At 40.2% G+C, this 19,848-nt stretch overlaps 1 protein-coding gene across 2 annotated transcripts in view; it reads right to left on the bottom strand.

The window, feature by feature from the left end:
- Positions 1-3,120: 3,120 nt before the first annotated feature.
- pipox (pipecolic acid oxidase) overlaps positions 3,121-19,848 on the bottom strand; it is a 29,644-nt gene continuing 12,916 nt past the window's right edge. Inside the window, exons 6-8 of one of the 2 annotated variants that reach the window (XM_017694853.2) lie at positions 16,572-16,721; positions 14,172-14,247; positions 3,121-3,441 (exon numbers count right to left, since the gene is read on the bottom strand). In XM_017694853.2, coding sequence (XP_017550342.1) covers positions 3,323-3,441; positions 14,172-14,247; positions 16,572-16,721 — 345 coding nt within the window. In that variant the 3' untranslated portion in view covers positions 3,121-3,322. Of the gene's footprint in view, positions 3,442-9,105; positions 9,546-14,171; positions 14,248-16,571; positions 16,722-19,848 lie in introns of those variants that run through there. The other variant, XM_017694852.2, reaches the window with a different exon arrangement.

Here is a 19,848-nt window from a genome sequence, read left to right as displayed (position 1 = left end):
TAGAAATAAAGTTTTGGAATGTTGAAAAATGTGAAATGAAATATTCAAGATTTTGAAGATCACAATTCAAACTGTAGCACTTGATAGTGACCGGGTGAAGTTTTATTTTACTGAAATATATTTATATGACTCTCAGGTAGATTTAATACTCTCATCACAGAATGACCAAATACCAGGAAATGTTGAAATTCTTGTTTATCTTTCAAGAATTCTACTTTTCTTTGTTTATGCTGATTATATGATTTGTAATGAAACATTTTGCATCAGATTAGAAAAGAATAAAAAGGAGAGGCATTTTTACTGGTGGTCTCAGACTTTTGGACCCCACTGTATATTTTTCTTCATTATCTTAAAAACATTTTTACACGCTTTACAGCCTACATTTTTATTCTTGCACCAATTTATAGTCCAGCTCAAAATCTATGTATAAATTTATATTTGTCTATGTATAATGTATGTATAAATGTATGTATATGTATAAATTTATTTCCAAGATGAAGAAAATGTATCTTTTTGGAAGGCCCCTCATGAAGTAGTTTTCAAAGCCAACAGTGTGGAAAGTCTTCAAGCTTGTTGGAAAAGCATCCCAAGAGGTTACCTCAGGAAGTTGCTTGACACAGAAATGAAGGAATTAAAGGATTTTTTTGCATTTTACAGCCATCAATTACAACCAATAACTTCAACACATTTCCTTATTCATGAAACGGAAAACCCTTTGATGCGGAATTCTTTTACAATGGAAGCCAAAGTCCAGTCACTGAATTCTGTGAATAAACATCTGAAATGCCGTACTATATAATGTAAATTTGAAACTACAGGCTGTAGGATGAGAGACTCTGAGTAGAGCTTTTTCTTTCCTCTGTAAACTAGCTGTATCTCTGAAAGAATGAAAACATTGAAAATTGCTGGTGTGTTCTATTGAATAAGGTAACAGAGAAGCTACAGGGCGTCCTACCTCCTGTACTTTAACAGTGATCTTCACACTACCTGCTGAAGAAGAACAGCTGGTCTGCTGTGCTACATGTGGGGCTGGACTTGATACCAAAGTAAATTGATTCCTTGATTCCAGGCTTTTGGGAATCGACAGTCAACTAAGCTTTGGCGTCGATTCCACAAAGTGATGTTCAAGTTTGCCCTCACCTGCGTGCACATAGACACTGAGGTATTGCGCAGTCACGGTCCAGTCAGTCTGTATGAAAAATATATCCACAACTCCCACATCAACAGTCCAGCTGTATTTTACTTTAATCAGACACAATATAACCAATATATCCAGCCCTTTATTTGTTGGTTGATTTAGCTGGTGTTACCTCGAAATTTCTTTGCTGAAGGTCACATCTAATTAAAACTGCACTTAATTTTTGCCATTTTTTGTTATATATCTTTACCTCTTGTATTTATGTATCTTTGAGTAATTGCGTATGACAGTACTTTTGCTCTTTACCTTGTGCTGCTGTAATAGATGACTTTCCTTCCTTCCTTCCTTCCTTCCTTCCTTTCATTCATTCTTCCTTCCTTCTTTTGGAAATAACACTGTTGTGCAAAATCAACTTTTGGAAACGACTCCATCAATCTGGTCATTTAGAATTTTAATTGGAATCGCCTACAAACCGTGTGGAATCAAAGAGCCCTAAATATGTCTGATTCGAAATTTCCTGTTTACCTACTTCAGTATCTCAACTGTTTAGCTAATAAACATGCTAGTTTAATGTCTAGAACAGTCTCAGTTTCTTAATTATTCAAGAATATTTTATTATTATGTTACAACAATAACTAACTTAATAAATATTAATGACTGCTTATGACTTAACAGATACAATAAAATTACTTTAGAGAGTCAAATCATCTTCTCATCATCTGTTGGAAGTACAGGATGTACAGAGCTCACAGAGTGATGGACAGGCGTAGAGTTTTGGTCTTTTATGTGTCTAATGGCTCTGTTCTAAACATAGGGTGCTGACCCAAGCTGGGCACTCTTACTGTGAAATGTTTGCTATGTGGCTGCTTGAAGCTCTGATGTGTTGCTTTAGTTTGCTAATGCAATCGCACAATGTGTCCTCAACGTCAAGGGCCTGTCTTGTTTGGGTCCCGCTTCCATTACCTGCGCCCTGCATAGGTCCTTTCACCAGGCCTTTATTCTTACATCACAGCTGCTGACCAGAGAGAGGTAAACAGCACTCTCTGCCTTGGCAACACAGGCCTCTACACCTGCTGCTTATCAGCTGTGAAGTGCTTTTAGGTGCTCTTTTTTTTTTTTCCTCCTTCCATGTTTCTAAACAGTGGAGGTGCTGACACTTTGGAGAAGGCCAATTTAAGAGGTGTGGAGAGGAGGCATGGGGGGGTGTAGTTAAAGTGAAAGAAAGAGAAAAAGAGGGAAAGTTGTAAGTAAAACTGAACTCCCAGCTGTGTTATTTTCTCTGAAGGACGGCTTCACTATCTCCTCCACTCTGCTGCTGAATAGAGCAGCGTGGCATATGGATTTTTGTTCTTTGGAGATGGAAGTTCATGACTGCTTTGATGTATGTGCTGCAGCTAAAATAGCATGGAGTGCAAAATGTCAGAGGAACAATTCTGTAGGTATTAGATTCACTAGATTCAACTAGATTCACCGCTGTGCATGGCATTCCTAGCACAGATGAAGAACATTTTGAAAACCAGGTTCAGCTCTTCATCCACCCAGTTGTAACTACCAGATTGTTTGGGTGGTCACAGGCAACCATATGTAGTAAGGCTGCCATCCAGGCACTGTAAAATTCCTGGATGCTGGATCAGTGGCTTGTTATTTTACTCAATTTAGTGGATGGGTAGCTATGCTCACAACACAGTCATAGGTGGATAGATTCAGTTTATCTGTTGATTTCAATGGGATTTACGTAATTGTGTCAGGGCCCTGACACCTTTGGTTCATAGGGACTTTCTTCAATCACCAAAATCTGAGCCAATAACATGAATCATAAATTTTACTTGACCATAGCTTAGAGCAAATATCACATGATCAAAGACTTAGAAAATAAACATTTTTATACTTAATAAAAAAAGAAATACAGCCCAGACTGAAACATTCTTTGGAAAAAAGGTAATTTTGAACTGAAGTCTATGAGAAACATGCCACTAGATAGGATTTATACTATGTGGCTTCTAGGGCTAGCTGGATAAACTCAACCTAATGTAGGTCCACTGTGAGCTGGTAAACCTGGACAACATAAAATTTATGTTGAAAATGAAAGTTTGCAAGGACTGACTGAACACACTAATATATTCCCTTTTATGTATCAGAGAATCCCTGCTGGCTCCACCTTGTCCATCATCATCCTCTCCTGAGTTATCCTGTTTGTATATATGGTCCTGGTTTGTTGCTAGTCCTTGCGTAGACTTGCCTTGGTCTTGGGCTGGACCTGAAAAATTGATGTCTCCTCGATTCCGCTATCCTTTGTCCTTCAACTGTTGGCCCAAAAATCAGTTAAAATCAGCCATCTTTGAACAAAATCAGACATGTTCAAGGACATTCTTTTTTAAAATTTGCTTGGAATAATCACAGAGACATTAGAGAGGCTTCAAGAGCAGGAAAATACAAATGCACCCTTTGTGGAAGTCTTTATTATTATAGCACATGATGTAGGTCTGTGGTACAGCTGCTCATGTTCAGGTTGAATTACTGAATGTATTTCTACCTTCAATAAGTAAATGACTTATTTTTAAAATTTAACATGTTAGGGGAAAAAATAAAACATAAAATGTGGTCTCTGCAAAAGTTATGGCACATGTTCTATTTTTTTCTATTTTGTTGTATGATCTATTCAGTAAAAAAGTGCACTAAAATGACCCCGCCATCAACTACATCATCCAAAAGGACAGGAGGATGGACTTTTTCAAGTATAGCCTTGAATAAAGGGTAGGTGATTTAAAATCTTACAGGCTGCCATGCCGGCTGATTTTATTCTGGTCACTGATGACAATGAGAGTTTATTTAGGAAAACGGCAGAATTACTGGTCATTTTTCTAAGGCTAGTGTGTCTGACGCTCCTGGCTGCTTGGCTACGTAAACCCCAGCCCATCTTTCCATATCTCTGAAGTGCATTCAGAGCATGAATGATGAAGCAATTATTTATAAGGAGGATTTGCATTGATTTCGCTTAAGAAATTAGCTATTCTGTTTAAAATAAGAAGTGGCCAGGCTCCTCATAAACCGACTCTGATAACCCTCTCTGTGCTGCTTGCTCGTTACATTTCTAAGACTGAATTATTGTCTTAATTTTTGTTTCTTAATTTTGACTGTACCTTAGGAGAGGAAACGGTAAACTAGGCTCTTTTTTTTCCAGACCTGGGAAAGTGGGGTCAGAGGGCCGAGGTTAAGAGTCATGGTTTACCACTGAGCAGATGTGTTAACTTATTTTCAGTTAGAAAATCAACAAAATATGTAATTTGACTGAGCGTGTTCAAACCTAGCATGTAACTGTATACCGTATATGAACCCAACAGCAACACTGTTGCTTGCTTTAACACATGAGCTACTAGGAGGGTACTAGGAAATTTTCAAACTAGGAAAATGTGTTAAAAGCATTAATTGGTTAGGTTCATAATTCATTAACTTTGGTACTACTAGTTTATACTGCAATAAAGCATGATGAAGTTAAAAGACAGGACATACAGTTAGGCCCAGAAATATTTGGACAGTGACACAAGTTTTGGTATTTTAGCTGTTTACCAAAACATATTCAAGATACAGTTGTATAATCAACATGAAAGTGCAGACTCTCAGCTTTAATTTGAGGGTATTCACATCCTAATTGGAGGAACGGTTTAGGAATTACGGCTCTTTAATATGTGGCTGCCTCTTTTTCAAGGGTCCAAAGGTAATTGGACAATTATCTCAAAAGCTATTTCATGGGCTGCATGGGCTATTCCCTCATTAATCTATCATCAGTTAGACAAGTAAAAGGTCTGGAGTTGATTCCAGGTGCGGCATTTGCATTTGGAAGCTGTTGCTGTGATCCCACAACATGTGGTCAAAGGAGCTCTCAATGGAAGTGAAGCAGACCTTCATTAGGCTGAAAAAAAGAAGAAATCAGAGAGCAGAAAGGTTAGGAGTGGCCAAATCAACAGTTTGGTACATTCTGGGGAAAAAAGAGCGCACTGGTGAGCTCGGGAACTCAAAAAGGCATGGACATCCACAGAAGACAACAATGGTGGATGATCGCAGAATCCTTTCCATGGTGAAGAAAAACTCTTCACAACATCCACCCAAGCTAAGAAAACTCTCCAGGAAGTAGGTGTATCAGTATCTAAGTCTACCATAAAAAGAAGACTTCATGAGAGCAAATACAGAGGGTTCACCACAAGGTACAAGCCACTAATCAGCCTCAAAAATAGAAAGGCCAGATTAGACTTTGCCAAAACACGTCTAAAGAAGCCTGGAACTTCTGGAACAGCATTCTTTGGACAGATGAAACTAAGATCACCCATACTAGAATGATGGGAAGAAGATAGTATGGAGAAGGCTTGGCACAGCTCATGATCCAAAGCACACCACATTGTCTGTAAAACATGTTGGAGGCGGTGTGATGGCACAGGCATGCATGGCTTCCAATGGCACTGGGTCACAGAAGGCAGAAGCAGCTGGATGAATTCTGACATGTACAGGGTTATGCTTTCTGCTCAGATTCAACCAAATGCAGCAAGGTTGATTGGACGTTGCTTCACAGTGCAGATGGACAATGACCCAAAACTTACAGTGAAAGCAACCCAGGAGTTTTTTAAGGAAAAGAAGTGGAATATTCTACAGAAAAATGGTTGCAATTCCTAAACATTTCATAGGATATTTTTGTGCAACCCCTTGAATTAAACCTAAAAGTCTACACTTCAATTGCATCTCAGTTTAATTTCAAATCCAATGTGGTGGCACGCAGAGCCCAAATCATGAAGACTGTGTCACTGTCCAAATATTTCTGGGCCTAACTGTAGTTAGTATTGGCAGACCCTAGCGAAGAACATTTTATTTGGTAAACATGCTTGTCCTTGCATATCTTTCTTCCATCCTCAGAAGGAGGTGGAGGAGCAAAGACTCAAGGAAAGGAGGTCCAACAAAAGATATGAGATTCACTTTTAATCCAGTCGTTCCCTGATTAGTTCCTCGTTTCTTCAAATTCTAGATTTTCTAGTATCTTTGTTTGGATACTGCTGCTCTAACTGTGCCTTTACTGGGTTTTCTTCCCTGCCATAGACTAGGAGTTTGTAAACAGCACACCTCCATGCTTCTACCTTTTCTTTCTTCAAATCAAGAGTCCTGGCTACATAAACCACACTTGACCACTGATTTCCTATCCCCCCCCCCCTCTCCCTCCCTCCCTCTCTCCCTAAATGTCTGTGTAATAAACTTGACCTTGCGCTATTTGCTTGCATAAAGCTCACCTCTGTGTTCTTAAACTGCAAATCTGACCTTATTCATAGACTTGCATGCAGAGAGAGAGAGAGAGCTGGATGCAGCTAAGGAGCTGCATTTATTAAGGCTCTTTGACAAGGAGCCACAGCCTGCAGGCTTTACAGCAGAGCCTGGAGTGGCCTCTGAGCACACACTTGCTCAGCAGTCCCCCCCACCCCCACTATTCCAAAGCTCCAACACCATCGAGCCTCTGCACTGAGGTAAATATTAGCCTGCACATGTTTGATGGCGATTTAATGCAGCCATTAATAATCTAACACTATCAATATGCGCTCACTGCAGGCCCAGAGGATGAATGGGCCCAGGCCTCCCCGCTGTCATGCTGTATAATTTCCTCATTCTCGTTGATGGTGGCGGATGGCTATAGTAACGGCCTGCCTGATTAGTGATTAACATGTTTACAGGGCAAAATAGTTACAGCATAACAACAAGCGGCCCGGCTGCTCAGAGACAAACGCCACAGTGGATGATGTCTTTTTAACAATGTGCTTTATATTCAGCGGAGCCCCCTCGCTAGGGAGTAGAGGAGGAAGTAATGCATACAACAAGCGTGTGCTTTAAGTCGAATGCCCTTTGTCACAGACGAACAGTTCAGGAATCGGACAACACTGTTACAATCTTGTCTGAGCAGCTTAATGAGTTCTAAAGCAGGGTAGCTGTTGATTCAGCAAGCAGTGCATGGGCCCAGTCCGACTCAAGCAGTTTATTATGTTTACTTTGTAAGGCACCATGTACAAAAACATTCATCCCAAGTGAGAAGATGTTTTCAGTTGCTATTACTTAGCTATCAGCTAATTTCCAATTTGCTGTGTCCTTGGGCAGGTAATAATAAAGTGAGCACAAAATTATCACCATGCAAAACTCAACAAAAACATATCTCCATTATTAGCAAATACTCTGAAAAATGTCCTGCACAGAATTTACACGATTTAAAATGCATACAGTAATGTGTAAAAGAGAGAAACTGCTATTTCATTCATTACATTTCTAGTTAACAGCTGTTAAGTCATCCGTCAGCCTTAAGAAGAAAAAAACAGAAAACATACTGAACAGAAACGTACACAGAAGCCTCAACAGCTAAATATGTATTTTTTTCTTTCATTCTTTTCATTTTGCTTTCAGTTTATCAAGAAATCTGTAGGGACCTACAAAGTTCAGCTTTTTATAGCTGGCACAATCCAAGTAATCCCAAACACATTCAGTGAGTTGAAGTCTGAACTCTGGGGAGGTCAGTCCATTGTTCTGAGAACACCAGCAGCTTCTTTGTTTTCTTTTTTTTTGTCTAGTTTTTTCTCAGTAAGGGCTTCTTGGACAGCTACACATCCTTTCAGACTCATAGTGTTGAGTTGTTTTCTCACAGTGGTCACAGTGGAAGGATGAACAGGAACTGGATTTTCCAGATCTGAATTCAGAGTGGAGGTTTTCTCCTCTCTCTGTGCTGTTTATCTAATGATGACAGTTTTGTTGGTCTGCCAGGTCTTACAGGGTTGTTAGCAATCTCATTTTCTCTGTATCTTTTAATACATTTTTGAACTTCTGTTTTGGAAACTCCTGTTTTTCACTTATTGTCCTTTGATACTCTCCTTTCTTTTGAAAGCTTACATACTTTTGTCTATATGAGACAGATACAAGATCTCTAAAATATATGTAAGATATAAGATCTATAATAAATTTGTTGTGACTAAAAATAAGAGTAAATATCCATATAAATATACTCCATGATAACAATTTGTCTATAATAATAATTTAATTACTTTCAATGTAATGGTCTAATATATTTAAATCATGTGAAAATGTACATAATATACAGTACTGTGTGAAAGTCTTAGGCACCCAAGACACATTTCCAAAATCTATTTATTTGTGTAGTATGTGTTTATTTGCTGAGAAAAGTGTTAATATTAGAATAAATATAATTCATAGAATATTAATCAATAATGATTTTATATATCATTTTATATATATATATATATATATATATATATATAATATACATATAGTGATTTCATAGATGTTTGTGTGTTTGTTTACCCATTTTCAAACCTCTCCTCGAGGAAGCCCAGTATTATATGTAGTTAAAAAGCAGCTCCTGGTTTGACCAATCAGTGCTCAGTAAATTGTGCTCATGATGTAACTGATGATATTAACGAGTATCAAGGAAAAATATGGACCCAAGAAATTCTTGTAACTTTCTATTGTTTTTCTGTTTATTTGAATTATGAATATAACTTTATTCTAATGTGTATTGTGATAAACTCACTGCTGAGGTAAATTGTTTAAAAATTTGCTTAGATACCTAAAGCTTTCGCACAGAACTGTACATATTTAAATGAAGTAAATGCAGAGCTGAATAAATGCAGTAAATGCAGAGCTAAACTGCTGTAGGCTAAATAGGTGGATGTATGTAAATGAGCTGGTGATTGTGACACAACGGAAAACAGTGATTTCAAAACGGGCTGTTTTTTTCAGCTTAAGTTACATATATGGACTATGTGGACTACGTAGTGAAAGGTACGTTTTAAAACTTTAATAATCTTTACTGATTATATCACAGTCTTTATTTCAGTCTTCTATGATATGGGCCCTTTATACATCGCTGACTTTTTTACTTCTATTCTGCATTACATGTCAGCATAATTACCTTGCAAAATAATACAGTCTTAATCTTAAGTCAAAAATTATATTTACCATGCTATGACAGTCTGACAGCAGCAAAACTCATGAACAGCAAGGTTTGCATTGGAAACTGTGAGATCCAGTCCATATGTGTAGTGGTGTATAGTGGTGTAGGATGTTATGCACTTGTTACACATGATAGTAATTATGTACAGTCAATGTGCATTCATTGATTGAAACTCAACATTTTGTCCAGGCCAATCAGTTGCTTCTTATGTTTTCTTCAAATGACCACAGTGCAGTAGGCATTATTAATCTGCTGATTACACAAAAGCTGTGTGAATTTACAGATTGTGGTCTCACAGAGCAGACTTGGGCTGGGTGTGGAAGCGTCTGATGCTGAAAGGTGAAAGGTCATAGGAGGGAACCTGCCCCATGCTTAGCTCACTCAGCACCTTCCCCACGACGGGGCCGAACTTGAAGCCATGGCCTGTGGTGATACAAATAAGATTTTTGAACAGATGAGCACACGCTGTCCATTCATTCTAGCCACAACATGGACTGAAGCAGTGCACAGAATAATACAGCCAATCTATAAATAGCCAGTGTCAGTGGTCTGTTGTTGAGGCAGAGCATCTCCACATGAGAGGGCACTGAAAAATAAAATACAAAAAAAAAAAACACACTGGCACACTCACTCTAGCTGTCACAAAACATTTCCTTCTCATACGGACTTCGGCCAAATGCTAAATTAAGGACTTTCTCCCCGATGCACAGTTTGAGTCTGTGTTTTGGGCTGTGTTTGTATATGTGAAGGAATATGGGGTGTTCATAAATGCAGTGCATGTTCTCAGCTCTGTGCTAGTGCACTCTTTGAAGTCCTGAAGGCAGGGTCAAAAGTGGCGGATGGACGTTTGTGACGAGGCCCTTCCGCAGATGGGGGTAACCATGACAACCATCAGGCTTTACTTTGGCAGCTCAGCTTTGATGACAGGCGCAAGCGGGGAGAAAGGGCAGCAGCGGTGTTTTTTTTTTCCCTTAAACCCTGTTGCGCTTTAGCCTCAGAATCATAGCCAAATTGTCACAGCCCCTGAGGTTTCCAGTCAGCTACACATACATCAGCTGTGGTCAGGCCACTGACGCAACGCGGGCCACAAGTACAGTCATGACAGTGCACAATAAAGAGGAGAGAGAAGGGGAAAGGTTAATAGTGAGGATTCCTCGGCTCCTACCATAGTCCTTAATGCGGTATTAAGGCAGAAGAATAAACGTCATAAATCATTAGTGGAGTGTGGGTGCCAGAGCGTGATAACAGGTTGGATTCTCTCTCGGCAGCCCTGCTACGTACAACACTCTCCATCACTCCTCTTCAGTGGCTCCTCTAACTAGGCTCTGACTGAGACTGAAGAAGACACCTAGAAGTTCCTGTATGATTTTATATTTATGTTTTATATCTTCACTAACTATGATTCAGTTGTCAGTTGTGTATTGTTCAATATGACTGCTGTTTTGGATAGGCACAGCACATTTGTGGTGTAGAATTAAATTCCCAAAATAATACAAAAACAACACAATTCAACCACAGCTAGATTTTCCGAGGGGTCTTGTCACAAACGACCAGCCCCCACTCTCTGACTGTCTTCAGTATTTCAAAGAGCTGCCCAGTTTACCAGAGCAGATGCTGTCAATCTCAGAACCTCAGAATAGGAAAAACAACTGAAACTGAGATACAGAAAATTTAGAACTCAAAAACAGAAAAAAACTAATTTTGCCCAAAGAAGCAATCAGGTCCAACGTAACTTTAATGTGTTCTCAATTTCTCTCTATTGTTCTGGCATTCATGCCTTCACATTCAATGTCACGTTGCCAATGTGTGAATATAGTTAAAGGGTGATGAAAATAGAGGCCTTGTCAATTATGAGTAAGAGACAGACACTTTTTTTGACTTTTGCATGCTGTGAAATTCCAAATATTACAACTGTTTCATCCCAAATGATACTGGGATACAGTTCGAAGTGTGGGCTGTAGTGACATTTAGTCAAGTAGGCATAAATAGAATGCTAAACAATTGCAAATCTTGCACTAGAGCTTGCACTAGAGGGTCTGAATGTTGTTATAATAATAATAATAAATTATATATATATATATATATATATATATATATATACACACACACACACACACACACACACACACACACACACACACACACACACACACACACACACACACACACACACACACACACACACTACATTGCCAAAAGTATTGTCACCCACCCAAGTAATTGAATTCAGGTGTTTCAATCACTTCCATGGCCACAGGTGTATAAAACCAAGCATCTACGCATGCAGACTGCTTCTACAAACATTTGTGAAAGACTGAGTCACTCTTAGAAGCTCAGTGAATTCCAGTATGGTCACATGCAGCGTGGACAAAGTGGGGTCAGCGGATGCTGAAGCACATAGTGTGCAGAGGTCGCCAACTTTCTGCAGAGTCAATTGCTACTGACCTCCAAACTTCATGTGGCCTTCAGATTATCTTAAGAACAGCGTAGAGAGCTTCATGGAATGGGTTTCAATGGCTGAGCAGCTGCATCCAAACCTTACATCACCAAGTGCAATGGTGGTTGCCAGGAGATCAGTACTTGTCTGACTGCATTGTGCAAAGTGAAAAGTTTGGTGGAGGGGGGATTATGGTGTGGGGTTGTTTTTCAGGAGTTAGGCTCAGCTCCTTAGTTCCAGCGAAAGGATCTCTTAATGCTTCAGCAGACTAAGAGATTTTGGGAACTTTGTGGGAACAGTTTGGGGAAGACCCCTTCCTGTTCCAACATGAATGCGCATCAGTGCACAAAGCAAAGTCCATAAAGACATGGATGAGCGAGGTGGGATGGATAAACTTTATTGGCCTGAACAGAGTCCTGACCTCGACCCGATAGAACACCTTTGGGATGAATTAGAGCGGAGACTGTGAGCCAGGCCTTCTTGTCCAGCATCAGTGTTTGACCTCACAAATGCGCTTCTGGAGAATGGTCAAAAATTCCCATAAACACACTCCTAAACCTTGTGGAAAGCCTTCCCTGAAGAGTTGAAGCTGTTATAGCTGCAAAGGGTGGGCTGACATCATATTAAACCCTATGGATTAAGAATGGAATGTCACTCAAGTTCATATGTGTGTGAAAGCAGACAAGCGAATACATTTGGAAATACAGTGTGTGTTTGTGTATATTTTATTTATATATATATATACACATTGCTCAAAAAAATAAAGGGAACACTCATAACACAACCTAGATCTGAATGAATTAAATATTCTCATTGAATACTTTATTCTGTACAAAGTTGAATGTGCTGACAACAAAATCACACAAAAATCATCAATGGAAATCAAATTTATTAACCAATGGAGGCCTGGATTTGGAGTTAGTTGGAGGCTCAGTATTGTGTGTGGCCTCCACGTGCCTGTATGACCTCCCTACAACGCCTGGGCATGCTCCTGATGAGGTGGTGGATGGTCTCCTGAGGGATCTCCTCCCAGACCTGGACTAAAGCATCCTCCAACTCCTGGACAGTCTGTGGTGCAACGTGGCATTGGTGGATGGATCGTGACATGATGTCCCAGATGTGCTCAATTGGATTCAGGTCTGGGGAACAGGTGGGCCAGTCCATAGCTTCAATGCCTTCATCTTGCAGGAACTGCTGACACACTCCAGCCACATGAGGTCTAGCATTGTCCTGCATTAGGAGGAACCCAGGGCCAACCGCACCAGCATATGGTCTCACAAGGGGTCTGAGGATCTCATCTCGGTACCTAATGGCAGTCAGGCTACCTCTGGTGAGCTCATGGAGGGCTGTGCGGCCCTCCAAAGAAATGCCACCCCACACCATTACTGACCCACTGCCAAACCGGGCTGTGAGCACATTCCCCATCTGTGGACGTCGGGCCCTCATACCATCCTCATGGAGTCGGTTTCTAACCGTTTGTGCAGACACATGCACATTTGTGGCCTGCTGGAGGTCATTTTGCAGGGCTCTGGCAGTGCTCCTCCTGTTCCTCCTTGCACAAAGGCGGAGGTAGCGGTCCTGCTGCTGGGTTGTTGCCCTCCTACGGCCTCCTCCACGTCTCCTGGTGTACTGGCCTGTCTCCTGGTAGCGCCTCCAGCCTCTGGACACTAAGCTGACAGACACAGCAAACCTTCTTGCCACAGCTTGCATTGATTTGCCATCCTGGATGAGCTGCACTACCTGAGCCACTTGTGTGGGTTGTAGAATCCGTCTCATGCTACCACGAGTGTGAAAGCACCACCAACATTCAAAAGTGACCAAAACATCAGCGAGAAAGCAGAAAGGTACTGAGAAGTGGTCTGTGGTCCCCACCTGCAGAACCACTCCTTTATTGAGTGTGTCTTGCTAATTGCCAATAATTTCCACCTGTTGTCTATTCCATTTGCACAACAGCTGTGAAATCGATTGTCAATCAGTGTTGCTTCCTAAGTGGACAGTTTGATTTCACAGAAGTTTGATTTACTTGGGAGTTATATTGTGTTGTTTAAGTGTTCCTTTATATATAAAACACACACACACACACACATACATAATATATAGTTTGTGGAGTCTCAGTTTCAGCTAATATAACCAGCCACATTGTATATCGGTCAGGCCCTGTCTCCAAGTGTGAACAATGCTGTGGGAGATGAATAGCATGCAGACGATGAAGCTAATAGCACAGCTTCTGCACATCTTTTCCCAAGCCTTTAAAATTAAATGCTGCTGCTGGAGCCCCTCTCGGCCCACGGCCGCTTCTCCAGAGCGAGGCTGAGCAGAAATTAATTAGCCTGTAATTAGCTAAAGGACAAGGCGATGGGAGCAGATGGAACAAATGCCAGGAGAGCCCTTTGGGCCCGGAGCGGCGGCTGTGGAAGCACGCACGAGCCCAGGGAGCCACAAGTGCCTTTAATTAGAGGATAAAAGGGGTCCGCACTGGGGGCTTCACTCGCTGTCCTTCCCTGCTGCCCCTGCTCAGTCCCTCATTAAGTTGAGCTGGCTCTTTGAGATGGTTAGGCTGCGTGTGTGTGTGGGAGAACGACACATGTGTATGGTTCACTGATTGAACTGACCTGAGAATCCAGCTCCAATCACTATGTTGCTGTAGGTGGGATGACGATCCAGGACAAAGTGGTGGTCGGGTGTGACCTACGGGCAGTATGATCGAGCAAGGAAAGAGAAGGTTAAAAACAGAACTCTTCAGAACGATATTCACCAGCTGCTTTACTGCTTTTCTTCGTTTGGAAAAAAAAGGTTAGTTGAATACCAAGCAATGCCTGAACCAAATCAAATAGCTCAAAATGGATTTCAGCTCCAGACGTTAGTTCGAAAATGCAAAGTGATGTTGCAGAACAGTTTAGCCAAACTTTCTGCAGGAGTTAAATAAAAGTTATTACACTTCTCAACAACCTGTCACCTTCATCCCAAACACTGAAAGCAGGATGTCAGCAAAAAGCCTCTCTAATAGAGGAATATGTAATTGAATTGATCGGGAGGAAAAGCCTCCAATTTCATTTGTATTTGGCAGCGACGCTTATATATTCTTAGGATGTTCCCTCTTTATTTGGCAAGGTGAAAGTAATCAATATGGTGGAGATGACAAAGACATTGTTCTGCAGATCCCATTTAAAAGGACAACTCTGGTCCTCTGTGTCCATGCACAATTATCAAACGTTTTTATACTGCTCTAATCAATTTTCTCTTTATCCAGTACAGAAGTTCTGTTCTGTTTTGCTTGTGTCTGGGCAGTGTGCAACCTGATACAGCATGCAGTCAGAAAGGTTTCTTTAAAAATGCATTGCACTGCAGACTAACACACTAAAGGATTCCACAGTCTCAAAAATATGTTAAACTTCACAAGTTTTAGGTGACATTTAAAGGCTTTATATTGGTGTGTAAAATGAACTGTTTCTACTACATGAACTCTAACATGAACATACATGAATCTAACAGATCTGACTATTTCTACATTTTATCAGCTCCACTTACTATATAGATGCACTTTTTAGTTCTACAATTACAGACTGTAGTCCATCTGTTTTTAAACACCTCAGTGTCGCAGTTGGCCTGAGAACAGTCCAGCAAACAAAAATATCCAGCCAACAGTATCCTGTGGGAAGTGTCCAGTGACCACTGATGAAGGATTAGACGATGACCAACACAAACTGTGCAGCAGTAGATGTGTGATCGTCTCTGACTTTACATCTCCAAGGTGGACTGACAAGGCAGGAGTGTCTAATAGAGTGGACAGTGAGTGGACACAGTGTTTTAAAGACTCCAGCAGCACTGCTGTGTCTGATCCACTCGTTCCAGCGCAACACACACTAACACATCACCACCACGTCAGTGTTACTGCAGTGCTGAGACTGATCCATCAACAAAATAGTATCTGCTCTTTGAGGGTCCATGGGGGTCCTGACCAATGAAGAACAAGGTAAAAGGGGGCTAACAAAGTATGCAGGGAAACAGATGGACTACAGTCTGTAACTGTAGAACTATAAAGTGCACCTACACAGTAAGTGGAGCAGTGAAATGGACAATGAGTCATAATGTTATGCCTGATGTGTGTATATTTTATACTAAACATGAACACAACTGGCATTTAACTTACATTTGACAAAAGTTTTGGGACACACCTAATTACTGAGTTACAGGTGCAAAGCATGCCACCACTGGAAATGCATTCTGTGGAGTGATGAATCATGCTTTTCTATCTAGGAGAATGCCAGGAGAATGTAATCTGTCTGACTGTATTGTGCCAAATGTAAAGTTTGGTAGGGGAGGGATAATCCTATGGGGTTGTTTTTCAGGTAGGCCTAGGCCCCTTAGTTCCAGTGAAGGGAACTCTTACTGCTTCAGCAATTTAAACCATTCTATGCTTCCAACTTTGTGGGAACAGTTTGCGGAAGGCCCTTTTCTGTTCCAGCATGATGGTGCCCCTGTGCACAAATCAAGGTTCATAAAGACATGGCTGGGTGAGTTTGGTGTGGAGAAGTTGACTGGCCCATACATCTCAACCCCCATCAAACACCTTTGGGATGAACTAGAACAAAGACTGTGAGCCAGGCTCTCTCGTCCAACATCAGTGTCTAACCTCACAAATGCTCTTTATTAATGGATACTCCATATTAATGGATTTAGAAAGTGAGGTCATAAAAGCTTCTGTAGGTGTTATTTGTAGGTGTCCCAATACTTTTGCCCATATAGTGTATGTAGAGGCCTACCTGTGCAGTATCCTGACTGATGTGTATAATTTTAACTGATGCCATCTGGATGACAAATCTGAGAAATTAGTCAAGCTATGAAGTAATAAGCATACACACCTGCAAATCTTACAGATGCATAGCATGACAATCTACTTCCCAGGTGTAAAAAATGCACTATGTGACAAATTTTAACACTGCTTTACTGAGGCTTTGACAGTGGGCCTGATGCATGGCCGTACCTCAAGAGGAATAAGAGTGCTAACTCACCGTGTACAAACAGCTCTCCACTACAGCAGGCTCGGGAACGAGGCCGGGGAAGCAGCGGCTGATGTAGCGACTCAAGATGTCCACGTCACTTCTGTCTGTCTGTCTGTCCCTCTCATCCGGATCTGTCTCGCTGCCCATGTGGTAGCATAACTAAAGCACAACACAGTTTGACTTCAGTTGGCCTAACCATGCTCTGCACACAAATGTGTTTTTTATTTTTTTTAAATAGGTATTCACAATATTCACAATTTTTATATGATACAGTAATGCCTCCATTCTATATATTTTTGCAAAAAGTGCAAAGATAAGGCATGGCTCAAAATGTACCTTACATTACTATGGTAAAGTCTGTATTTTTAGTTTATTAGAGCATTAAACATAAAAGGTACAATACCTGAAACAAAAGCTGTGCTTTATAATGTCTCAATCTAACACACTACTCACATGCTAACACATTCACTCAAAGTAAACACATTAGCCACAATCTAGTTACTACATAACAATATAATGTGTTGTGATCCATACATTATAATATGTTGTATTATTACATCCCTACTTTTTCCATAACAACTACAACCAGATTGGAAAAGCTTTACAGAACGTTGGCAAAAATTCCATTCAACCTACTGAGCACACAGTTTTTGTCCACATCTCAATCTGGATTGTTATTCCTTTCATTTTATTTTGTAGGCTATGCGTTTAAAAGTTCACACTAGTAGTACAAGGACCACAGAATGGTCCTTATTCATCAGTTATTCAGTTGCATAAAAGGAATGCAGATTTGGTGCCTTTAATGGTGTACAAACTACACAATTTTACATGAATCACACAATGATCCATGCAGATGTTTGCATTTTGAACTGGAAATTCAACTTATATTAAATATTTTTGCAACTATAAACAAACACTGTAGAGGACTGACCTTAATACTGTGTTGAATGTGATTGTGATTTGTGATTTCATTTAGTAGAAAATTTAGTTGTGAACTAATCCATACGAAAAGACAACAAAAGGCCCCAGTCACCAATCTTCTTTTCTTATTCATTTGTTCAAAAGGTTCTGACATTCACCAATATTATTTGGGATTTGGTCTTAGGTAAGAACAGAATTTATGCACCCTCGAGCACAAAGGTGCGAGGAGATCTGTGGCTTAAGAATAGTTCATGGATCTGACAGACTTTCGTTTTTTCTACTTTGTCAAGAACACATTTAAAAAGGGTTAGGAAGATGTTGTTCAATGAGGCCCAATGAGATTACATAGAAAGACAAAGGAGTCTTCTTTATGTTTCCATTATGTTTTCTGAACGCCATGTCTAAGCTTGTCCACAAAGGTAGCTACTAAAGAACAAATTTATGGGCATAGGTAAATTCAAATAGGTACATTTATTTGTATAGTACTTGTGTAATGTGGGTCCAAACCTTTAATCAGCAGAATTACAATGAACAGATGAGAATTATGACAAATCTGATGGGAGAAATGAGATTAAACGGATTAAACAGTGGCACTTTAAACAAAAGGAGAGACTCCCAGACACGGAGACCAAATTTACTTCAATCCAGTCTACGTGACTCATAAAAGAAAATGGCCTCCTACAGCCGTGTCATCTGGGACCTAAGACAGCACTACAGCTCCATAATACATCACTCTGCGGTGCACTGGGGAGAGGAGCCGATAGGCACACAAAATCAGGCTCTGGTTTTCTGGAGCAGAGATAATACATCTAACATGACTCAACCATCTGTGCTCTGCTTTTCAGCCATGTTGAGCGTGATCAGTCTGAGAACTCCCAGTGAGGCACCAGCGTGAAACGGCACTATGACCAAGAGGACTCAAATCAGACAGCAGGGCTACTGCTACGCCACCATTCAAGCGTTGAACCACCCTCTGTTATTTAACCCTGAAACAGAGAACACTGCAGCTTTTCTTTGTGCTTGGGTCTAAAGAATGGCTTGGGAGGGCTGCTCTCAGTGCGTATGCCAATGCCTTTAGAATGGAAGGTGCGCAACGGCCATGTACTGAAGTGTAAAATTAACTTTTTCCATACATGAGAGCGTTCACTGCCCATGCCTCACCCTTCTGTTTTACTTTCTTTTCTTACATTTGCAGTTTCTGATTCAGAATATCTAATATCTAATTAAATGTAATAATAATGACCTTTTATTTCAAAATGATATAATATGAATAGAGTCATCTACCCCATTAGTCTCCGGCCATGAGTTTATACAATAAGTATTCAATGACCTTAAAAAGTCATCAGATTCATTTGGATTACTAAGGACACTTGCTCAAGCTAGTATTTTTGACTGCAAATCAATAAGCTCTTAAAATGCATATTTATAAACAGATTGTAAAAAAAAAAAAACTGAAAAATGCTTACTGCATAAATACTTAAGTCTTTCAAAATACTACAAACCCAAATCGTAAGTAAAATGCAAATAAAAAGAGAAAGCAGTAGTACAAAGATAAGTTATATAATGCTTTAATGCATCAACTTCATATATTTTTTTTTTTTGGTAAAATACATTCGTTCTGAAATTGATGCCTGCAGCACATTCCAAAAAGTTGGGGCAATTTAAGACCAGTAACATTGTGAAATGCATCCAAGAAAAGTTCCTCAGCTAGAAACTGTAAGGAGTCTGGGTATTTCATCCCCGACAGTGCATAATATGATCAAAAGAATCCAGAGAAATCTATGTGTATAAAGAAAAAGGTCTGAATGTCCTTGACTTTTGATCCTTTAGATGGCACTGCATTAAAACTCGCATGCTTCTGTGATGGACGTCACCACATGGACTCGAGAACACTTTGACATATGTCATCAATAAACACCATCCATCGCTGCATCCATAAATGCAAGTTAAGACCGTACTATGCACAGTGCAAATCATTTATCAACACAGTCCAGAAATGCTGCCATCGTCTCTAGACTCCAGCTCATCTGAAGTGGACTGATACACAGTGAAAATGTGTAATGTTGTCTGATAAGTCAACTTTTCAAATTATTTATGGAAATAATGGACATTATGTTCGAAGGGCCAAAGAAGAAAAGGACCATCATCATTGTTACTAGCATAAAAAAATTCAAAAGCCAGGGTCCGACATGGGGGGTATTGATGGGTACCCTGCACCATTAATACTGAACACATTTTGGAGCAACATACGCTGCCTTCTAAATAACGTCTTTTTCAGTGACACCAACTTCAAGCCACATCCTGCAATTCACAACAGCATTGGCCACAACAAGAGGCTGTGCACCTACCTGACAAAGAACACTTT

This window comes from Pygocentrus nattereri, chromosome 17, assembly GCF_015220715.1.
Source record: "Pygocentrus nattereri isolate fPygNat1 chromosome 17, fPygNat1.pri, whole genome shotgun sequence".
NCBI classification, from domain to species: Eukaryota; Metazoa; Chordata; class Actinopteri; order Characiformes; family Serrasalmidae; genus Pygocentrus; species Pygocentrus nattereri.
The sequence above is the reverse complement of the archived record's forward strand: the minus strand, read 5'-3'. Positions and strand labels throughout refer to the sequence as shown.